Source organism: Bemisia tabaci, chromosome 2, assembly GCF_918797505.1.
Source record: "Bemisia tabaci chromosome 2, PGI_BMITA_v3".
NCBI classification, from domain to species: domain Eukaryota; kingdom Metazoa; phylum Arthropoda; class Insecta; order Hemiptera; family Aleyrodidae; genus Bemisia; species Bemisia tabaci.
The window spans coordinates 16,999,267-17,021,962 of NC_092794.1; the positions used below are offsets into that span (position 1 = coordinate 16,999,267).

General features: G+C 41.7%; 1 protein-coding gene across 13 annotated transcripts in view; it reads right to left on the reverse strand.

Moving 5' to 3' along the window:
* Nucleotides 1-22,696, reverse strand: part of sls (sallimus) — a 277,774-nt gene that overhangs the window by 25,544 nt on the left and 229,534 nt on the right. For 11 of the 13 annotated variants that reach the window (XR_011899246.1, XM_072296789.1, XM_072296788.1 and 8 more), the window contains 9 exons: nt 8,506-12,807; nt 6,918-6,959; nt 6,449-6,559; nt 5,108-5,260; nt 4,077-4,249; nt 3,676-3,866; nt 2,810-3,125; nt 1,694-1,982; nt 898-981 (listed from right to left, as the gene is read on the reverse strand). Coding sequence is in view for 12 of the 13 variants with exons in the window: in XM_072296789.1 (XP_072152890.1) it covers nt 898-981; nt 1,694-1,982; nt 2,810-3,125; nt 3,676-3,866; nt 4,077-4,249; nt 5,108-5,260; nt 6,449-6,559; nt 6,918-6,959; nt 8,506-12,807 (5,661 nt within the window). In the remaining variant the exon portion in view is untranslated. The remainder of the gene's footprint in view (nt 1-897; nt 982-1,693; nt 1,983-2,809; nt 3,126-3,675; nt 3,867-4,076; nt 4,250-5,107; nt 5,261-6,448; nt 6,560-6,917; nt 6,960-8,505; nt 12,808-22,696) is intronic. The other 2 variants (XM_072296794.1, XM_072296786.1) reach the window with 2 other exon arrangements.

Genomic DNA, 22,696 nt, shown 5'->3' on the forward strand with positions numbered 1-22,696 from the left:
CGGCACCAATCAAGGGAGCACGGGTTTCTACGGTTTCCGTTAAATATCTTTTTACTCCTCAAATACAAAATAATAAGAAAGTAAAAACTATACCTCCAGAATCAAAGAATCGAATATCATTCATGTTATCTGCGGTAAACAAGCGGAAATGCTACATTAAAATATGTTTTATTTTAACAAACATCAGTGGAAGGAAATGACAGGACTGCCGTAGTATGTTTTTTCCATCACTTTCCCACCATTTCGGTGCGTTTGAAATTCCGTCGAGTCTTTGGACTTTATAAAAGCAGGCTTGTCCAGGATTTTGGCTCCAAAAGTACTCAATAATCACCCCGTAATCTACTCACCTGGTTCATTCAATTATTATTATTGAATATTATTATTTTATATTATATATTTAATTATATATATATTTAATATTATATTATTATTAAATATTAAACACAAGATTTAGGGACCCATTGGCTGCAAAGCCACTTGAGAGGAGGAGCAAAGTCCGGCTTGTCTGTAATTATTCCTTTTGATAACTTTGCAATATGTACATACAGGTCTATGACTAAATTCAAAAGGTGAGTAAAAGTTTCATCTAAATAAACTTTTTCACAGATTTAACCCTCTATGGCATAGTGTTACAAATTTGTAACAACGTATTTTTAAGGTTTTAAAAATTGAATCTTTCCCCTGTGTCATAAATTTGCAAAATTGCATTAGTTTTTTCTTCCAAATTTTTGAAAAAAAAATTTTGGTGCTCCATTTCCTTTATGCAAGCTACAAAATAGATTAGTGTCCCCTAGAATCAGAAATTCAAAATTAATTCATGCCATAGAGGGTTAAGATAAAAGTCAAAATGCATATGGCTGGATTGAGTAAAAATTACGATGAAAAAAAATGTCGTACCAGTTTCAACTTTAGTAGGTGGAGGGACATTTAGCCCTGGTATAATCAAAGTGACTGAGTCCTCAAACTGAAGGTCGCTCAGGGCTGGAATGGAATTACAGCAAGGATGGAAAAAAAGAAGCAACAAAAGAGATTTAAAAGCATTAGAAAGGATAAACAAAAATGAGGGGGAAAAAAACTTGCAAAAAAATTTTAAGCAGATCTGGCACCTGAGTACTGATCTTGGATCATTCAACAACTTTAAATTTTCTTAGAGAAGCTCTGGAGGAGCTAGCGATTAGAGAGGAAGATTTTTTTGAGCACCGTGTCCTCTTTACATCATACAAAAGCAGGAGCAAATAAAAGCAAAAACTAAAAAGAGCACACTTAAAAAATGAGCTGTAAGCATCTACATTAGAGTAGTCTTTAACTTTAATTTGTTTGATATTTTAAAGACTGATACCCTAACAAGTCCCAAACTGGTGAGTTCTGAACAAAATTCAAAACTCACCAATTTGATACTTTTTGGGAGGTCAACTGTAAAATGATTGAAATGGTTAAAAAAAGGACCATCCTAATCTTTAAGCTAAAAACTTTTGATTCTTCATGTTCAAATGTAATGGTGCGGGACAAGCAAAATTTAAAACTTACATAAAACATTATTAGTGACTTTCGAATTAAAAAAAGCTGAAGAAAATGTAATTTAATAGTAAGAGTTTGAGAAGCAAAAATTATAATGGTTTTTTCAGGTAGTCTGATGTTAGTCCAGACTTGATAAATCAAACAATATTTTATTGAGAGTAAAAACATTGTTTACCTTCAACAATTAGAGTGGCTCCAGTCTGGACAGTTCCCAAATTGTTTGTTGCTGTGACTGAGTACCGCGCAGAGTCCGAGGGCAGAGGTTTGATGAGCGTCAAAGAGTGAATACCATGCTGAGACTTAGTCAGGTTCTTTGAAACAGATTTGCCATCTTTAAACCATTTCACAGTTGGAGCTGGGTTCCCAGTAATCTGCGTACTTAGAACGACGCTGTCTCCTTCACTTATGGTCACATCTTGTAGTGGTTCCAAAATTTGAGGTGGCTCTTCTTCACCTGTTTTCACCTGAAATTTGAGTTTAAATTGGTGAAATGATGTTTTGTTAATTTCTTGGATGATAATCAACTAACCATTTATTTATCAAAGGATCCTGCGTCAATGACAAATTCTTAAGAGAGATCAAAAAGAGTATACAAGTGACAAACCCCAGGTTATATTAAGTTAACAAGGAAGAAAATAACATATTTTTTTTTTTAAAAAAAAAAACAAAAAAATAAATTTTAAATTTTAAATTTTTTACAAACCCCATGGAATTGTGCAAAACCCATAAGATAGCATCTTGTGTGCAAGTAACGAAGTCACATCAGTCATAACTGAGGGAAAGAGTTTTAAATTTTTCTTCTCCCATAAGACTCAATGTAAGAGAGAAACTTAACTTACATGCCGGAGATACTCAAATTTTACAGAGGGTTCAAATTTTCAGACGGAGAAAATACAATATTAAACCGACAGCTTAGAAATATATATGCTTGGAATTTTTTTTTAAATTTGTGGCTTCGTTCTTTTTTCCTATATGCAGCCTAGTAGTGGTAGTAGTTCAAGTATTAAGTAACGCATTTTCTCCAATTTTTTTGACTCCCCTCCCCTTCTTGTAACAAACCCGTACCGCAGCTCTATGCCCTCTTTTTGAATTACGTAATGCTGGTCTGACCCCCCCCCCCCCCTCCACCATTTTCAGAAAATCAAGACAACGCTGAGAAACCAGCTTGAGGAAAATTCAGGGTTTTTGTGGAGATATTTTGCTAAAATACAACGGGAAGAGATCAACAAAGGTAAGAAAATACACAATTAAATATCAGCTTATTTAACAATGAAGTTGAGGATATTCTTACCTTCAAGACAATATCTATTTTTGCTTCTCCTTCTCGGTTTTTCACTACCACAGTATACTTCCCATCCTGCTTCTTGGTGACTTTCTTGAGTTCTACTCTACTACTGTAGCTATGCATGTCTGATTGTGTGATGACAGTCACTGTTTCCGATGATTTAACTTCCTTGCCATTGAAGTACCATGAGACCTCCGGCTCAGGCACAGCCACAAAGCGGCACTCCAATTCGACATTAGTGTTTTCATCTGCACAAATAGCTTTTGGTTTTCTTGAGAAAGTCGGGGGGATGCCTTCGATAATGTCTGCTAAAGATGATTCTCTGTAAAAAAAAAATGGTGCCAAATAAACTTTGGTTAATTTTGATAAAGGAGGAAGAAGAGAAGAACCTTTTAGAAAACAAAGTTTAGTTCGAAAGAAAGAATCGGATAACAAATGAAAGACTATTTCCTCGTCTTATAAGATTTTCATATTAATTCTAGCTGCCCTTTAGGCACTTCAGGCAGCGTCAAAAACTTTGATTGAGAGACTGATTTGGTTAGCATATTGGAGTTACTTGAAAATTCGGAATCTTGGTTCTTTACAAAAAGAACTTTTGTCTAATTTCTATTCAACTCAGGAGATAAAATAATTTTTTATTTGTATTTAATACTTTGTATGATTTCTCTCAGTGTACCCCTGTATATTTAATAAAATTAAATAAATCGGTTTTTTTTTAAAAAAAACAAAGGAAGAGTGGAAATTTTGAAAAACCACAATTGAAATAAAAGGCTCAATAAATTCTTCAGCTTTGCTAATTTCGAATCAAAATTAAATCATTTCCTATTCACATGGACCCCAATGGCCTCTGATATAGGTCATGGATAAAATACCTGGATAAACTTCTTCTAGAATGCCCAGTTATATCGGATCCATGCTCGGATAATGGAGCATCAACAACTAATTCAGTCGTACTAGACGCAAATCCTGCAGCGTTTTTCGCCACACAGGTAAAAGTTCCTGCATCCTCGGGGAATACTTCTCTAATGATCAGGGTTGCAACATTGTCCTCATCATAGAATATCTGAAAAAAGAAAGCAGACATCAACCTTTATTTCACATCTGCAAAAGGGAGGTCACGAAGAAACAGATTCACCCTTGTAACCTTGAATCTCAGATTTCAGAGGGAAATCTGACTTGAATTTATGGGTTCGGTATGAAAAAAATAAAGCCTAATTTTCAACACTAAATTGGAGATATGTTTAGAGTTTCTATAGAAAGCAACATTTTTCACCTGAAAATCTTGAGATGGCTTGATGATAGCTGTTTGTCTGAACCAAGTAATTTGTGGTCGCGGATTGCCTTCAACTTGACATTCAAACTGCACAGTGGCTCCATCAGGCACATGCTTGGGCTGAAGTTTCTCAATGAATTTTGGTGCAGACGTGGCGTCTCCTGGTTCTGGTTCTGAAATCAGGAATAAATCAAAGTTAGCCAAAGTTACCCTCTTAAAACTGGGATGCCACTTAGTGATCAGAATGGTAGATTCGGTTTCTATGCCTAATAATTTTCTCTAAGGGTAGTGACCATGATACTGTGAAAACTTTCCGCGTGGCCATCAATCATTTACAGAAATTTTTTTTACGGAAGCTTTTCGTGAGTTCCTCTCATAATGCCTGATGATTTTGAGTTCCACCAATGGCAAAATTCCATTTTAAGATGTATAAGCTTTGATTCAAAAGACCAAATCTAATGAGTCATCTTTGGCTGTCTGATAACAATGATGACAACTTTAGAGGCATTTTTTTAATGATTTTTTTCAAAAGGGCCGTTCTTCCTAAAGCTCCTCATTAATTTCTATTACACCAAACACTGATAAACACCTTGAAGACCAAACACTCATTCTTTTATATACCTGTAGAGGGGTTTTCTTTTAAATTAATCACAGATAATTATTCTTCTAATTATTTTCTTTTTAAATATTATATTTACGAGTAGATGGAATTTTGGTAGTCCGAACATACATAGTTACAATAACAAAATGGGGAGACAAGGTTTAAAACGTAGGAAATCTGAGACGTTCTAGGTCTGAACAGTCCCTTTTTGTATCGGCGAATACAAAAAATAAGAGACAAAAGCTAACAATCTGCTACGTTTCAAACAGAGCAAATAGACCCAAATGTCTCTCTGAAACGTATCGGATTTCCAGTGTTTTTATCCTTGTTTCCCAACTTTGTTTTTGTAACCTTATACATGTATAAATCATTTATTGAGACTGTTTCATGACTTCATAAAACCTACAATGATTCAGTACGATGAACTTACTTTTAAAGACAGGGAGTTTGTCAATTTTCTCGTGCAATTTCTTCTGCACATATAAGGCATAGCTGGCTTCATCACGCAAGTAAACAGCTGGAACCCATCCTTTCTCTTCTGTCAGGTGTTTCTTCACAAACCACCACTCCTGATTTGTGCTCTCTGCTCATAAAAAGAGGAAAAATAGGGCAATCATCAAACAATTATGGGGGGGGGGGGGGGGGTTAAAATTTGTTAGAGATAAATGGACAAAGATGATAAAATTATTTTTTGCAAAATCCCATGTCTTTTGCTACAATGATTTAAAAAATAATGAAATCAGTAGGTACTTTTTGGACACAATTTCACAACTAGATACAAAGCTAAAGCTTTAATTATATTGGAGAAAAGCTTTAACAGTAATTTTAACATTGACTTCTTAAATTAATTCACAGTTCCTTTCCTGACCTGCCATTAGGAAACTAGCCATTAGAGTTGACAGAGACTCCTTAATGAACTATTACTACGCCAACATTGACTCCATTATTAACTATGGCATTCACCTGTGGGGATATGCCTCGGATGTGAGTGATATCCTATTAGCCCAAAAGAAAGTTTTGCGAAAAATAGCAAAAAAGGTAGACTTCAGTCTTGTAGAAGGCTGTTCCCTGAACTCCGAGTTTTGACGGTCTCTGCTAGTCACATTCTTATCTCAATCAAGGAAGCGATAAAAATGGCATATATTAGTATAGGAGAGAAGCAAAAATGACCATCGAATGGAAACAAGAAACATTCTGGAGAGAACTACTAGAAATGATGACACGGGCTGGGACTGGGATGGCTTTGAGTTTAGGGCTGTCAGATTTTTTAACAAGTTACCCAAAGAGTTGAAAGAAATCTTTGTCAAAGCTGAGTCGCCGAATTTGTTCATTAAGGTTTTAAAAGAACACTTTTTAAAAAACCCTTTCTACGCCTTGCAAGAGTTTTTAAATTTGTAAGATTACTTTTTTTTGTAACTTTTTCTAATGTGACTTGTATTGAGCCTTTCTGTTCAGGCTAATGTACTAATCTTTACAAATAAATAAATAAATAAGACCTTTCCTGACATCAAAATAAGTATCTTTTTTTTAACTTTCTCTTTTTTTTCTCTTCAAATAGCCCACGAGGGCTAATCCTTGCGCTTTAGTCCCGTCCCCCCTCTGTCCCTACAACCAGTTCCAGGCAACCATTGTTTGAGACCATCAAACTCGGGTCGCCTGGCCGGGAATCGAACCCGGGACCTCCCGATCATAGAGCTAGCGCAATAACCACTACACCATAGGAGGCCGACTTTCGAAGTATTAACGGTTTAGATATTAAAAAGACATTTACCTAGAACATAGACTCTTTCACCTTCAACAAGGCTGAGGGCATCTTCATTCTCAGCGACATACGAACAAATTGAAAACAGAATTTCTCCTTCATGATCAATATCTGTTGTTTCTGAAAATGTAAAAAAAAATCCAAATGAATAAATACAGTACTTTTTGGTTAATTGGTGTGATAAAAATGTTTAAAAAAATAAAGAAATTAGTTGATATCTGGTTAGAAGAAAAAAGGTAAACCTAAAAAATTTTTAAAATCACAAGCCAGATTTTCAATTCAATTTCAGTTTGATATGCAGGATTTGTTCATACAAGCGCAGAGAAGCAGTTGCTCCGTTTTGCAAGTATGAATTTAACTAGAAAAAAATTAAGTTAAAAAATGGTGTTGAACTTTGAAGTGATGAATTAGACAGGGAAACTGAAACTATGGGATCCATTAAAATATCTGAAAATAGCTTGCGCCTGAGAACTCTTACCTTCAAATTCTTGTTCTCGAGTGATGGTGGTGGTGACAGTTTCTGAAAAAGGGAGGAAAAAGGAAGACAAAAAAATTAATGAGAAAGATTCACGAAGAAATGAGGAGGGCAGAAGTTAATGATAAAAAAGCTGAGGTGTGTACTTTAAAAAGTACCTACAAAATGGAGGATTTATTCTGCTATATGAAGGAAAGGATAAATCAAAGTGAGGAAATTATTTTTAAAATTTCTGTTTTGACTTATTTAAATGAATTCAATTTTTATTTTATACAGTTAAAAGGGAAGACAATTTTGTTTTGCAATGTTTTTTTTTAACCTTTGACCCTTCCTTAGCAAATTTTTAAAACATATTTATACAAAATTGCACAAGAAGAACAACACCTAAGTAATCCAGAACATTATTAAGTGTCATTCCCGCAAAGAAAATAAAGCAACTAAGGTGGAAAGTATCCTATTTAGAACAAAAATTCCTTACTGCAGAAGGAAAAAGCTTCGTTTGCACATCCTCTTGTCTGCACTAGACTTTATGACAGATGTATTCTGAGTTAGTATGAGTTGCATTTATCTACCTCTGTTCATAGAGAGTTAATGTAAACATTGTGGATAAGATATTTAACAAGAGCTGATAAAATAAAAACTGCTGGACTCTCAGGCAACCTGGATGGTGTATCGATGTTGGAGTAAATATTGGTTACTGCAGCACTTCTATAAATTTAAAACGATTAAAGAGTTAGGAAAAAAGTCAAAACAGAGTAAAAAATAAAAGAAATTTATTGAAAAATAGTACAAAGCGATGGAGGGGGGAGGGAGAAGCAAAAAACGGAAGAGAACAATTTAATAATGCAAAGATAAAAACATACATCCTTGAGAAAATAAATGACAAAAATTGTGAAAGCTTTCTTATAATAGTTATAATTATTATGATCGAGAAGTAGGTATTAGAAGAAAAAAAAAATAAAAAAAAAAATCATTAAGCTGCTGGAAAATTTATCCTGAAGGTAATAAGCTGCGTAAAGAACGATGCACAGTAAAGTTGATGAAAATGAAAAATATTCAAAGACAACAACACAATCAGAAAGATACAGAGACAGCAAGAATTTCTAGGATAAAAATGGCTATAGGGATGCAGTCCTTCTTGGACAAAACTTTTTTTTTACCACAGAGAAATCCAATGTGAATAAAAATTATGGCTTCTTTCCAGTCAGCTCGGAAGTGATCTTTTTAAAGATCCTTCCCATTATTGTCGCTCTCATTTCATGCTTTTAATTTTCCTTGTTTCTTCGCAATCAAGCAGAGAGTGATCTGATTTTTCTTCTTACTCAGAGACAAATATCTTAAATATAGCAGATAAAATTTCGGAGCTCTCCACAAAAAAGCGGTAACAATGATAAACAGAATAAGATAGTATTTAACTTGCTTCAAATTCAACAAAAATAAGCCTCTCATGTGGTGTTTGCTCTAATTTTTCAATTCTAAGAAGTAAAAGGCATAAGCTTTAAACAAAGGTCTAAGCGGACAAAACCAGAAGCTGGAGAATAAGAAAAAAATCAGCCCGACAGTGCAATCAGAGCTACAAATGGAACAGTACCTTGATGGAAAGATGGAGCTGATGGTTTTCGTTTGACTTTGATATTCAATGACTCCTCTTCACTGATAATGCTCTTGCGCTGCTTCAAATTTCGCTTGACCTGGACTTCCTCCTCGTCAACCTCTTCCACACTGTACTTCACTACGGAACTCTTCCTCCTTTTAAGTGGAACACTGATATCAGCTTCTTCTTCCTTAATAGTCACCTCCTTCTGAACTGTTAGTTCTGCAGACTCTTCCTCAAGCTTCGGTTGCAGAGACGGCTTCCGTGCCAACTTCACTTTGCCAGTCATTGATACATCTTCCTCCTCATAGGTGTTGAGGGAGATCTTGAATTCCTGATCAATATCCTCAACAGTTTTCGTCTTTCGAGGTACAAGTGTAAACTCGCTCTCCATTGATACTTCCTCTTGTGGTTTGGGTTTGGGCTTGGATTTTTTTATTGAGAACTCAACTTCACCCTCTTCAGTGACCGATGGCTTCCGCTTCTCAACCCTCTTCTTCAGCTTAAATGACTGAGAAGTCACCTCTTCAGGCAGCTCTTCAATCATACTTATATCCTCTGAATCATCCACTCCAGTTTCTTTAATGATGGTAGTCTCATCTGAGACTTTTTCCACAGGTTTCTTTGGTTTCTTTTGCACCAAGGTAACCTCTTCAGAAATGCTTTCATCGACACTGGATTTTTTGCGTTTCTGTTTGACTGTTGTGACTGTTTCTGTTTCTTCTACCTTTGGTTTTGAGGGTCTCCTCTTCTTGAGTGTTTTTTCTTCAGTCAAATCTTTTTCATCTGGTTGATCGACAAGCTCTTCGATGATGACGCTCTGAGGCTCCTCCTCCTCCTCTATCTCTGCCTCTTTCTGAATTAAAATCTCATCGGCTGCTTCTTCGACGACTGTTTTCTTAGGTTTCTTCTTCTTTAACTTAATTTCTCCACTTATCGTTTCTTCGGGGCCAACTTTTTTCTTTACCGGTTTGGAAATAGTGATTTCCTCTGAAACATCTTCTGGAAGCGTCTTTTGAGGTTTCTTCGGTCTTATTACAAATTCTTCAGGGATTTCTTCTTTAACTTGTGATTTTGTAATGGTAACCTCCTCTGAAACCTCTTCTGTCACAAGTTTCTTTTTTGGTTTTAATTTGATTTCTTGCATGACTACATCTTCATCTGATTCTTTAGCAGGTTTCTTTATTGTTATTTCCTCAGCAACCTCTTCAGTGCGTGATTTTTTAGGTTTCTTCGGTGTAACTTTAACATCTTCTGAGGTCACTTCTTCCAATACTTCTTTCTTAGGTCCAGGTTTCAGAGTTATGTTTTCTTCAATGATTTCCTCTGTGACTGAAACCCTGGGCTTCTTCTTTATTTTCACCTCCTCTATGACCTCCTCCTCAGGCTTTTCTGCATCTGGCTGAGGTTTAACAATCGTGACTTCTGCTGCAACTTCCTCAACAACTGATTTCTTCGGTTTCTTTGGTTTAATTTTCAATGTTTCCACTGCAGTTTCTTCAGGCTTTTCTTTATCTGATTTTGGTTTCACGATCGTTACCTCTTCAGAGACCTCTTCTACGATGGACTTCCTTGGTTTCTTTGGTGAAATTTTTACTTCTTGAACCTGAACATCTTCAGGCTTTGCTTCTTCCGACTGCGTTTTTACAATTGTGATTTCTTCGGTAAGGTCTTCCACAAGAGACTTCTTAGGTTTCTTTGTTTTTAATTTCACTTCTTCTACCACGACTTCACCAAGTTTTTCATCAGGCAGTGGTTTAAGAACTTGAACTTCTACTAACTCCTCAGTGATCGATTTCTTCGTTTTCTTTTTCTTTATCACCCCTTCAACAGGAGCCTCTGGTTGAGGTTCCACTGCTAAAACCTCTGGTTTCTCTTCTCTATGTGTCAACTCCTCTGGAATAATAGGTGAGGGAGTTGCTTCAGTCGCTAGTTCTTCCGGTTTCTTCTCTTCTACTGGTTTCGATTCCTCTAATGGCACTGTGGGTGTATCCTCAGCTACGGATTTAGCTTTTTCTTTCTTGGGTTTTTTCTTCTTGACTTTGACCTCGTCAACCACATCAGCAGGTTGCTCATCCTCTTCTGAAGGCTTGAGCTGAACTGTTAAAGAAGCTGGCGCTTCATCAGTCGGTTTTTTTATTGAAGTTGGTAAAGCAACTTTTTCTGAGACTGAGACGTCTTCCTCATCATAGGTATTCAATTCAATTTTGAAATCTTGGACAATGTCTTCCACAGTTTTCTTCCGTGCAGGTACAAATGTAACCGTATCTACAATCTCAGGTTCTTCGACACTTTTTTTGGGCGCTTTAATTGGTTTCAATGAAACAGTTGTCTCAATTTCTTCTTGATCATCGATTGGTTTCACCACCAACTTTTTCTTGGGGGCAGGTTTTTCCTCAATTACTTCAGGTACTTTTTCGGGAATAGGTTTCAAAGTAACTGCCTCTTTTTCGTCTTTTACATCTGGTACTTGTCCTTTTCCAAGCTTCAAATCTGGAACATCTGGTTTTTCTTCCTTGCGAACTGGTTTTTCACGTTTGAACTTGTGAAGTTCAGGTTCAAAAACTTCTTTTTCTGGTTTCGTGAACTCTGTTGGACTGAATTCTTCAAGCTCGGTCTGCTCCAGATCAGACAATTTAAGAGGCTTTACCTTCTTTTTCTTAAGTTTCTTAGCTTCCTCATAGTTCCTGGATAGTACACCGTGGTCTACTTGAACTGGTTCTAATTTAGTGATGACAGGATGTTTCTCTTCTGTTGGAAACGGCACAGTTTTTAACTTACTTTTCAAATGGATTTTTGGGATTTCTGTTGTTTTTGGCTCTATTTTTTTGGGAATTTTAGAGACTTTTTTCAAGGGAAGGACAGGCTGATCAATTTTTTCTTCTTTTGACTTGGGTTTTTCAAGCTCTTCTGTTTTAGGTTTCGTTGGTTCCAACTTTTGAGGCAATTTTTCTGGCTTCTTTTCTGGTAACTTTTCTACCTCCTTGGGTGCATCTTCTGCTTTTTCAACTTCTGGTAGCTTTTCGTCTTCAACTTCTGGCTGCTCTTCTTCCTGCGATTTTTCAGGTTTTTTCAATTTCTTCTTCTTTTTGGCGATCTTGATTTCATCTTGATCAACGTCAGGCTTCTTGGGCTTATCTTTTTCTTCTGGAGGTTTAAAATCAATTACTTTCTCTTCAGGAGGGGCAACATCTTCTTTTCTTGGAATAGGTCTCAAATTTAATTGTTCAGTAGGCTCAGGCTCTTTTGGTTTCTGTTTGTATTTCAGCTGAATATCCTCTTCAGGTTTTGGCAATTTTTCTTTCGGCTTCCCTAATGGAATAGATTTTTCTTCAGGAATTTCCTGCGTGTCAATCTTCTTGGGCTGTTTTCTTTTTGGTTTCTTTTCAGCTACTTCACTAGTTTCAGGTTGCTGCAAAGGTGACTCGAGATCCTCTTGTTCAACATCATGATCCTCAAAAGAACTAGGCTTGAATTTGGGAGGTGAAATTTCTTTTTCTGAGGGTTTACGATCTGTTCTTGATAGAGTCGGTTTCTCTGAGATGGTCTTTTCAACCAAAGGCTCCTCCTTCTGTTTCTCAAATGGCACCTTCTTGAGGGTGACTGTTTCTCCATGATCAATTTGTACGGGAACTTTGCCTTTGCCTAATACTAAGTGCTTTTCTTCAATTTCTTCTCCTCTTGGCGCAAGTTTCAACGGATGCTGGAATTTTGTCTCCTCTACTACAACATTCTCAGGATGGTGCTCAAAAACCTCTGGAACATACTCTTCAAGTTTAACAGGCTCTAAGTCTGGTAGGATCTTGGTTTTCAGTTTGGGTTTCTTAATTTTCAAGGCTTCTTGATAGTTCCGAGACAAGATTCCATGATCAAGCATGGCAGGCTGCATTTTAGTGATAACAAGCGTTTTTTCACAAGGCGGATATTCCACTCGAACTAATCGACTTTTCAACAATGGTTTTGGAACTTTCGGCTCTTCTTTATCTTTCTTTTGAGGCACGGGACGTTTCTTCAACTTGATGGATGTAAGAGAAATTGGCTGTTCCACTTCTTTTGTCTCCAGCATTTTCGGTTTTTCCTCTTTTCGTTCCAGTTTTTGGAGTGTAGGTTTTTCTTTCCCCGGCTTTGGCTTCATCGGCGTCAATGCTTCCTCCTTAAGTTCCGGTTTCTCAACAGTCTTGGGTGGTTGCAAGGAGTCGGTTTCAGGAAATTCTTCGGATTCTTTTGGCTCTTTTAATTTCTTCTTGGGTTTCATTTTTGGAATTTTGGAGACCTTTGCCTCAGGTACTTCTGGAACTTCTGAAAAGGACAGAAAAATATTTTAGACTGTGCACCTAAATTTGGGGGGGGGGGGGATCTAAAATCTGCACCGTATATCAAAGCAGTAGATTCGAAAATCTGTAAATGTTATGCAATGTGAATGATGAAAAACAGAACTTGAAATGACCTCAACGACGTTATACCTTAAGCAGCAAATGGAGTTATCTACCTAGAATCTTACAAAATCTGCATTTTTCTAGCTCTATTTGTTCAATCATACAAGGGCGGACGACGAGATAGTGACACCTAAGATAATTGACTTTAAAGTTGAGAAAAATAGTTGACGAAAGAATACTGCTGATTAGTAATAATGTCTATATCGACGCTAGCTTTTTGCAGGAAAAAAAAAATAATTCGACATGAGAGGTTTATTCATTAATATTTTGAATGATATACTGAACTTTCTGATGTAATAGAGTCAATCATGACTGATAAATGAAAAACCCTCCAAAGAGGGGACAAAAATTGATGAAAAGCCCATCAACATACTCCCTCCCTTTCCTGCACTTTTGCAAACTTTTTGGCGGAGTAAGAGATGAAGTAAAAATTATCTGGTCTAAAAGTAATCTATCTAAAAGTGAAAGTATCTGGTTTTAAAAAAAATTGGAGTATATACACTTTGAAAAAAATTATTTAGAAGAAAAATGTCATTATTTCAGTTCACAAAATGAGCTTCTTCATATTACAGCAAAAATCATGCGGAGTCATGGGTAGATGTTGTAATTAAGGGCTGAGCGTTACATCGAAAATAAAAATAACATTGTTCATTACAATGTATAGAAATCACTGACTGCCTTGTACAAGGGGTACTTTCATAGCCTTTCATCAAAGTGAAAAATTAAGTTTTTGATAAAACAATCAAAGATCCTAACAAGACACATCCTAACCAAACAGGAAGTTGAAGATTTAGGTTGAAAGCGTTAGTATTCCTCATTTGAATGTCTAAATTATAATTGGCCTGGGGTGTGCAAAACATTTTTCAAATTCTTGAAAAAAAAGAGAAAAAATCTAAAAACTTGACCACTAGAAGTTAGCTGTTCCAATAAATCCTGTTATCTTCAAGAGTGAATTCGCGAACGACCTGCCCTGATGTATTAAAAGATTTAATACATGTTCTCTTGTGAATCTGCCATGATACTTTCTTTGAAGTTTCCAATGTCTGAAATAGCTATGGAGGAAGTAAAAAAATAGAAAATCATTGAGGAACCACCATTTCTTATAAAAAGAGGAAAAAAAACGGATCCTAGAAGTGTAAGCAATTATCGGAAGTACAAACAATGAATTTTTTTTCTTTTTCAAAAAAAAAAAAAAAAAAAAAAAAGCATATCTACACACCTACCTAAAATGATTAGCAAAAGGCAAATTGTTACGGAGCGCAATGTGAAGTGCAAAAAGATAAGAGGCGTAATTGCATGCACTCAATCAAAAGAACAATGAGAATATTGGAGAGTTCCAACAGTGGAAGTATATAAATAAATTGTATGGAATTAAGTTTTCTTCGTTTGGTGAAAACTTTTGTTTAAACACAGGATTAGAGGTTCCACAAACAGGCAAAAGCATAATCAGATATTTGATAAGGTAAAAATAAAAATAAAAACTGGCCTCTTAAAAGTTAAAAAATAATATTTTGAAATAAATTAATACACCATGCATGGAAGCTATCTTGTCTGTGAGAAGATTCCCATTTAACTTACCTAAGTGCCGTAAAATAACTTGTATCACAAGGGTAACCTTACAGACGTTAAATTTTCAGGGAAAGATGTGCCCCAGGGCCTATAGGTGCTAATGCCAAATTAGCTCGCCAAATTTTAGAGAGCGACAGGGAATCTGCCAAGATGTTTCCAGCATTTAGTTTTAATGCAAATAAGGAGGCAGATGAGGATAGAACTCTAAAACTCAGTTTCAGAGAAGAGGTTACTGAGGCTAATACAGTAAAATCATTTGAATGAGACTGAATTTATGCTAAAAATAGAACGAGTATGAGAAGCGACAATGTTTATGAGCAACTATTAAGTGCAGTAAAAGTAAGATGAGTGATGAGCATTATATGAATAGATGGGCAATGTGTGGTAAAAATGAGGAATTATTTTATTAATCATTTTATTAATCCATGTAAGAACAATGTCATGAAGAAACATAAGAGGGTCTAAATGCTTGATTTAACGCTGGTAAAGAAACCAAGAAAATACTCAATTTGGATGTTATGTCATTTTTGTTCCTAATGAGGAGGGATGGTACTTTATAATCTTTCAGAAAAAATTTTCTTCTTCATTCAATGTTCTATCCAACCATAGTCTTGATTACAAACTTGACAATTTCTTATAATATTTTATTTTCTTCCATAAAATATACTACTTCCCTTTTTTATTTGTAAATTTGTGAGTGGTATTTTCTAAAGTCTAAAAAGTATACAAAGGAAACGTAAGGCCATAAACAATAATCAAGACTCCTCTAAAAAATGTTAAATATGCCACGAGATTTGGAACATCGCAAACCAAGATGCACAATTCAGTATAGTTTCACAATCCATAATCAAACATAGCAAGAACTCGTTACGCAAACGGGTGTGTGTGACGATGCCTGCAGGGATAACTTCAAAATAGATAAAGTTGATCCTCTTCGAAATCCAAAGGCCGAAATTTTCTCCCCGGATTAAAGTAAGACAAAATTTAATACAGCCCCATTTTCAATACCTGCTTAGATCATAGCAATACCAAGACATTGTTCTTTATATCATGAAATTAGTAATGTTAAGTGAGTAAGTGGAATCCACGGCTTATTCATCTCAAATAAATATGAAACGAGGTGTTACCTTCGAGAGGGATAGTATCATGTGGGCCTGGTGCATCATGAGTATCTAATATGAAAGAACGCTCTTCTTCCTCCGGTAAAATCTTAACATCTCTTTTCCTCGGTGGAACTTTGCGAGCATCCTTTTTCTTAATTGGTCCACTATTCGGAGAACCCTTTCCTTCATTAAGAATCGGTTCAGAAAGATTTTCAGTGTCAGGACATACATTGCGCTGAAGGGAAGATTTCGGAGTGTCATCCTGATCATTTTCTGATGGTAACTCTGTTATTGTCAAAGACATTTTTCGGAAATCCTCAGGTTTTTTGGCTACATCGTCAACATCTTCCTCCACAATTGAAACATGCTCACCTAAATCATCAACCGTTTTGGTAACTAAACGACTAACTTTTTTCTGAACACCATCTTTCCCGAACGTTGTCACGATTTCATTGTGCACACTAGTTACCTTTTCTTTCACAGGAAAATCTAAGTCAGTTACTTCAGATATTAATGAACTCCGACGACGCGCGTATGTTCCGCGAATTTCTTCAAGGTTATCCTTCAAATTCAAACCATCCTCGACTTCTTCAACGAACATAAGTTCAACACCATCTTCTTCCGGTTTTGAAATTTTTCGTCTGACAATTACTTGCAGCTCGTTATTGGCCGTTATGATCTTCCTCTCGTTAACATCCGCAAATTGTAAATCACAAATCGATGGAGCAGTTTCCTCTTCCACCGGAAGTACGTCAAACGGCTCCACTTCTTCAGAGATTTCATCCATTGTGTCTGAGAAGGAAATACGAGCATTCGTTTTTCCTAAAACATAATCAAGACCTTGATCCTCCGATATATCTTTCGGGAACACAACATCGTCCCTCAAAGTTCCCGCTTCCAAATCCGACAGCTCTTCAATTTGCGGACGTTTGATCTCTTCTTCCGCCACTTCGACGGTTTCCTTGCCGTCGCGGACAGTTTTCTTGGTCTTGCGCTTGACCACCTTCTTGCGGCCTTTGTCGTCGACTTGGGTCAGCGTTTCAACTTTGGTCACCACGCTTTCCTCGGTCGGCTGTTCGGATTCTAGGGCACTCACCGGGCTCGGCGCCAACGGTTGGAGCTCTTCCGGTTTCTCGTCCGTCAGCTCTTCAATTTCCGGACGTTTGATCTCTTCTTCCGCCACTTCGACGGTTTCCTTGCCGTCGCGGACAGTTTTCTTGGTCTTGCGCTTGACCACCTTCTTGCGGCCTTTGTCGTCGACTTGGGTCAGCGTTTCAACTTTGGTCACCACGCTTTCCTCGGTCGGCTGTTCGGATTCTAGGGCACTCACCGGGCTCGGCGCCAACGGTTGGAGCTCTTCCGGTTTCTCGTCCGTCAGCTCTTCAATTTCCGGACGTTTGATCTCTTCTTCCGCCACTTCGACGGTTTCCTTGCCGTCGCGGACAGTTTTCTTGGTCTTGCGCTTGACCACCTTCTTGCGGCCTTTGTCGTCGACTTGGGTCAGCGTTTCAACTTTGGTCACCACGCTTTCCTCGGTCGGCTGTTCGGATTCTAGGGCACTCACCGGGCTCGGCGCCAACGGTTGGAGCTCTTCCGGTTTCTCGTCCGTCAGCTCTTCAATTTCCGGACGTTTGATCTCTTCTTCCGCCACTTCGACGGTTTCCTTGCCGTCGCGGACAGTTTTCTTGGTCTTGCGCTTGACCACCTTCTTGCGGCCTTTGTCGTCGACTTGGGTCAGCGTTTCAACTTTGGTCACCACGCTTTCCTCGGTCGGCTGTTCGGATTCTAGGGCACTCACCGGGCTCGGCGCCAACGGTTGGAGCTCTTCCGGTTTCTCGTCCGTCAGCTCTTCAATTTCCGGACGTTTGATCTCTTCTTCCGCCACTTCGACGGTTTCCTTGCCGTCGCGGACAGTTTTCTTGGTCTTGCGCTTGACCACCTTCTTGCGGCCTTTGTCGTCGACTTGGGTCAGCGTTTCAACTTTGGTCACCACGCTTTCCTCGGTCGGCTGTTCGGATTCTAGGGCACTCACCGGGCTCGGCGCCAACGGTTGGAGCTCTTCCGGTTTCTCGTCCGTCAGCTCTTCAATTTCCGGACGTTTGATCTCTTCTTCCGCCACTTCGACGGTTTCCTTGCCGTCGCGGACAGTTTTCTTGGTCTTGCGCTTGACCACCTTCTTGCGGCCTTTGTCGTCGACTTGGGTCAGCGTTTCAACTTTGGTCACCACGCTTTCCTCGGTCGGCTGTTCGGATTCTAGGGCACTCACCGGGCTCGGCGCCAACGGTTGGAGCTCTTCCGGTTTCTCGTCCGTCAGCTCTTCAATTTCCGGACGTTTGATCTCTTCTTCCGCCACTTCGACGGTTTCCTTGCCGTCGCGGACAGTTTTCTTGGTCTTGCGCTTGACCACCTTCTTGCGGCCTTTGTCGTCGACTTGGGTCAGCGTTTCAACTTTGGTCACCACGCTTTCCTCGGTCGGCTGTTCGGATTCTAGGGCACTCACCGGGCTCGGCGCCAACGGTTGGAGCTCTTCCGGTTTCTCGTCCGTCAGCTCTTCAATTTCCGGACGTTTGATCTCTTCTTCCGCCACTTCGACGGTTTCCTTGCCGTCGCGGACAGTTTTCTTGGTCTTGCGCTTGACCACCTTCTTGCGGCCTTTGTCGTCGACTTGGGTCAGCGTTTCAACTTTGGTCACCACGCTTTCCTCGGTCGGCTGTTCGGATTCTAGGGCACTCACCGGGCTCGGCGCCAACGGTTGGAGCTCTTCCGGTTTCTCGTCCGTCAGCTCTTCAATTTCCGGACGTTTGATCTCTTCTTCCGCCACTTCGACGGTTTCCTTGCCGTCGCGGACAGTTTTCTTGGTCTTGCGCTTGACCACCTTCTTGCGGCCTTTGTCGTCGACTTGGGTCAGCGTTTCAACTTTGGTCACCACGCTTTCCTCGGTCGGCTGTTCGGATTCTAGGGCACTCACCGGGCTCGGCGCCAACGGTTGGAGCTCTTCCGGTTTCTCGTCCGTCAGCTCTTCAATTTCCGGACGTTTGATCTCTTCTTCCGCCACTTCGACGGTTTCCTTGCCGTCGCGGACAGTTTTCTTGGTCTTGCGCTTGACCACCTTCTTGCGGCCTTTGTCGTCGACTTGGGTCAGCGTTTCAACTTTGGTCACCACGCTTTCCTCGGTCGGCTGTTCGGATTCTAGGGCACTCACCGGGCTCGGCGCCAACGGTTGGAGCTCTTCCGGTTTCTCGTCCGTCAGCTCTTCAATTTCCGGACGTTTGATCTCTTCTTCCGCCACTTCGACGGTTTCCTTGCCGTCGCGGACAGTTTTCTTGGTCTTGCGCTTGACCACCTTCTTGCGGCCTTTGTCGTCGACTTGGGTCAGCGTTTCAACTTTGGTCACCACGCTTTCCTCGGTCGGCTGTTCGGATTCTAGGGCACTCACCGGGCTCGGCGCCAACGGTTGGAGCTCTTCCGGTTTCTCGTCCGTCAGCTCTTCAATTTCCGGACGTTTGATCTCTTCTTCCGCCACTTCGACGGTTTCCTTGCCGTCGCGGACAGTTTTCTTGGTCTTGCGCTTGACCACCTTCTTGCGGCCTTTGTCGTCGACTTGGGTCAGCGTTTCAACTTTGGTCACCACGCTTTCCTCGGTCGGCTGTTCGGATTCTAGGGCACTCACCGGGCTCGGCGCCAACGGTTGGAGCTCTTCCGGTTTCTCGTCCGTCAGCTCTTCAATTTCCGGACGTTTGATCTCTTCTTCCGCCACTTCGACGGTTTCCTTGCCGTCGCGGACAGTTTTCTTGGTCTTGCGCTTGACCACCTTCTTGCGGCCTTTGTCGTCGACTTGGGTCAGCGTTTCAACTTTGGTCACCACGCTTTCCTCGGTCGGCTGTTCGGATTCTAGGGCACTCACCGGGCTCGGCGCCAACGGTTGGAGCTCTTCCGGTTTCTCGTCCGTCAGCTCTTCAATTTCCGGACGTTTGATCTCTTCTTCCGCCACTTCGACGGTTTCCTTGCCGTCGCGGACAGTTTTCTTGGTCTTGCGCTTGACCACCTTCTTGCGGCCTTTGTCGTCGACTTGGGTCAGCGTTTCAACTTTGGTCACCACGCTTTCCTCGGTCGGCTGTTCGGATTCTAGGGCACTCACCGGGCTCGGCGCCAACGGTTGGAGCTCTTCCGGTTTCTCGTCCGTCAGCTCTTCAATTTCCGGACGTTTGATCTCTTCTTCCGCCACTTCGACGGTTTCCTTGCCGTCGCGGACAGTTTTCTTGGTCTTGCGCTTGACCACCTTCTTGCGGCCTTTGTCGTCGACTTGGGTCAGCGTTTCAACTTTGGTCACCACGCTTTCCTCGGTCGGCTGTTCGGATTCTAGGGCACTCACCGGGCTCGGCGCCAACGGTTGGAGCTCTTCCGGTTTCTCGTCCGTCAGCTCTTCAATTTCCGGACGTTTGATCTCTTCTTCCGCCACTTCGACGGTTTCCTTGCCGTCGCGGACAGTTTTCTTGGTCTTGCGCTTGACCACCTTCTTGCGGCCTTTGTCGTCGACTTGGGTCAGCGTTTCAACTTTGGTCACCACGCTTTCCTCGGTCGGCTGTTCGGATTCTAGGGCACTCACCGGGCTCGGCGCCAACGGTTGGAGCTCTTCCGGTTTCTCGTCCGTCAGCTCTTCAATTTCCGGACGTTTGATCTCTTCTTCCGCCACTTCGACGGTTTCCTTGCCGTCGCGGACAGTTTTCTTGGTCTTGCGCTTGACCACCTTCTTGCGGCCTTTGTCGTCGACTTGGGTCAGCGTTTCAACTTTGGTCACCACGCTTTCCTCGGTCGGCTGTTCGGATTCTAGGGCACTCACCGGGCTCGGCGCCAACGGTTGGAGCTCTTCCGGTTTCTCGTCCGTCAGCTCTTCAATTTCCGGACGTTTGATCTCTTCTTCCGCCACTTCGACGGTTTCCTTGCCGTCGCGGACAGTTTTCTTGGTCTTGCGCTTGACCACCTTCTTGCGGCCTTTGTCGTCGACTTGGGTCAGCGTTTCAACTTTGGTCACCACGCTTTCCTCGGTCGGCTGTTCGGATTCTAGGGCACTCACCGGGCTCGGCGCCAACGGTTGGAGCTCTTCCGGTTTCTCGTCCGTCAGCTCTTCAATTTCCGGACGTTTGATCTCTTCTTCCGCCACTTCGACGGTTTCCTTGCCGTCGCGGACAGTTTTCTTGGTCTTGCGCTTGACCACCTTCTTGCGGCCTTTGTCGTCGACTTGGGTCAGCGTTTCAACTTTGGTCACCACGCTTTCCTCGGTCGGCTGTTCGGATTCTAGGGCACTCACCGGGCTCGGCGCCAACGGTTGGAGCTCTTCCGGTTTCTCGTCCGTCAGCTCTTCAATTTCCGGACGTTTGATCTCTTCTTCCGCCACTTCGACGGTTTCCTTGCCGTCGCGGACAGTTTTCTTGGTCTTGCGCTTGACCACCTTCTTGCGGCCTTTGTCGTCGACTTGGGTCAGCGTTTCAACTTTGGTCACCACGCTTTCCTCGGTCGGCTGTTCGGATTCTAGGGCACTCACCGGGCTCGGCGCCAACGGTTGGAGCTCTTCCGGTTTCTCGTCCGTCAGCTCTTCAATTTCCGGACGTTTGATCTCTTCTTCCGCCACTTCGACGGTTTCCTTGCCGTCGCGGACAGTTTTCTTGGTCTTGCGCTTGACCACCTTCTTGCGGCCTTTGTCGTCGACTTGGGTCAGCGTTTCAACTTTGGTCACCACGCTTTCCTCGGTCGGCTGTTCGGATTCTAGGGCACTCACCGGGCTCGGCGCCAACGGTTGGAGCTCTTCCGGTTTCTCGTCCGTCAGCTCTTCAATTTCCGGACGTTTGATCTCTTCTTCCGCCACTTCGACGGTTTCCTTGCCGTCGCGGACAGTTTTCTTGGTCTTGCGCTTGACCACCTTCTTGCGGCCTTTGTCGTCGACTTGGGTCAGCGTTTCAACTTTGGTCACCACGCTTTCCTCGGTCGGCTGTTCGGATTCTAGGGCACTCACCGGGCTCGGCGCCAACGGTTGGAGCTCTTCCGGTTTCTCGTCCGTCAGCTCTTCAATTTCCGGACGTTTGATCTCTTCTTCCGCCACTTCGACGGTTTCCTTGCCGTCGCGGACAGTTTTCTTGGTCTTGCGCTTGACCACCTTCTTGCGGCCTTTGTCGTCGACTTGGGTCAGCGTTTCAACTTTGGTCACCACGCTTTCCTCGGTCGGCTGTTCGGATTCTAGGGCACTCACCGGGCTCGGCGCCAACGGTTGGAGCTCTTCCGGTTTCTCGTCCGTCAGCTCTTCAATTTCCGGACGTTTGATCTCTTCTTCCGCCACTTCGACGGTTTCCTTGCCGTCGCGGACAGTTTTCTTGGTCTTGCGCTTGACCACCTTCTTGCGGCCTTTGTCGTCGACTTGGGTCAGCGTTTCAACTTTGGTCACCACGCTTTCCTCGGTCGGCTGTTCGGATTCTAGGGCACTCACCGGGCTCGGCGCCAACGGTTGGAGCTCTTCCGGTTTCTCGTCCGTCAGCTCTTCAATTTCCGGACGTTTGATCTCTTCTTCCGCCACTTCGACGGTTTCCTTGCCGTCGCGGACAGTTTTCTTGGTCTTGCGCTTGACCACCTTCTTGCGGCCTTTGTCGTCGACTTGGGTCAGCGTTTCAACTTTGGTCACCACGCTTTCCTCGGTCGGCTGTTCGGATTCTAGGGCACTCACCGGGCTCGGCGCCAACGGTTGGAGCTCTTCCGGTTTCTCGTCCGTCAGCTCTTCAATTTCCGGACGTTTGATCTCTTCTTCCGCCACTTCGACGGTTTCCTTGCCGTCGCGGACAGTTTTCTTGGTCTTGCGCTTGACCACCTTCTTGCGGCCTTTGTCGTCGACTTGGGTCAGCGTTTCAACTTTGGTCACCACGCTTTCCTCGGTCGGCTGTTCGGATTCTAGGGCACTCACCGGGCTCGGCGCCAACGGTTGGAGCTCTTCCGGTTTCTCGTCCGTCAGCTCTTCAATTTCCGGACGTTTGATCTCTTCTTCCGCCACTTCGACGGTTTCCTTGCCGTCGCGGACAGTTTTCTTGGTCTTGCGCT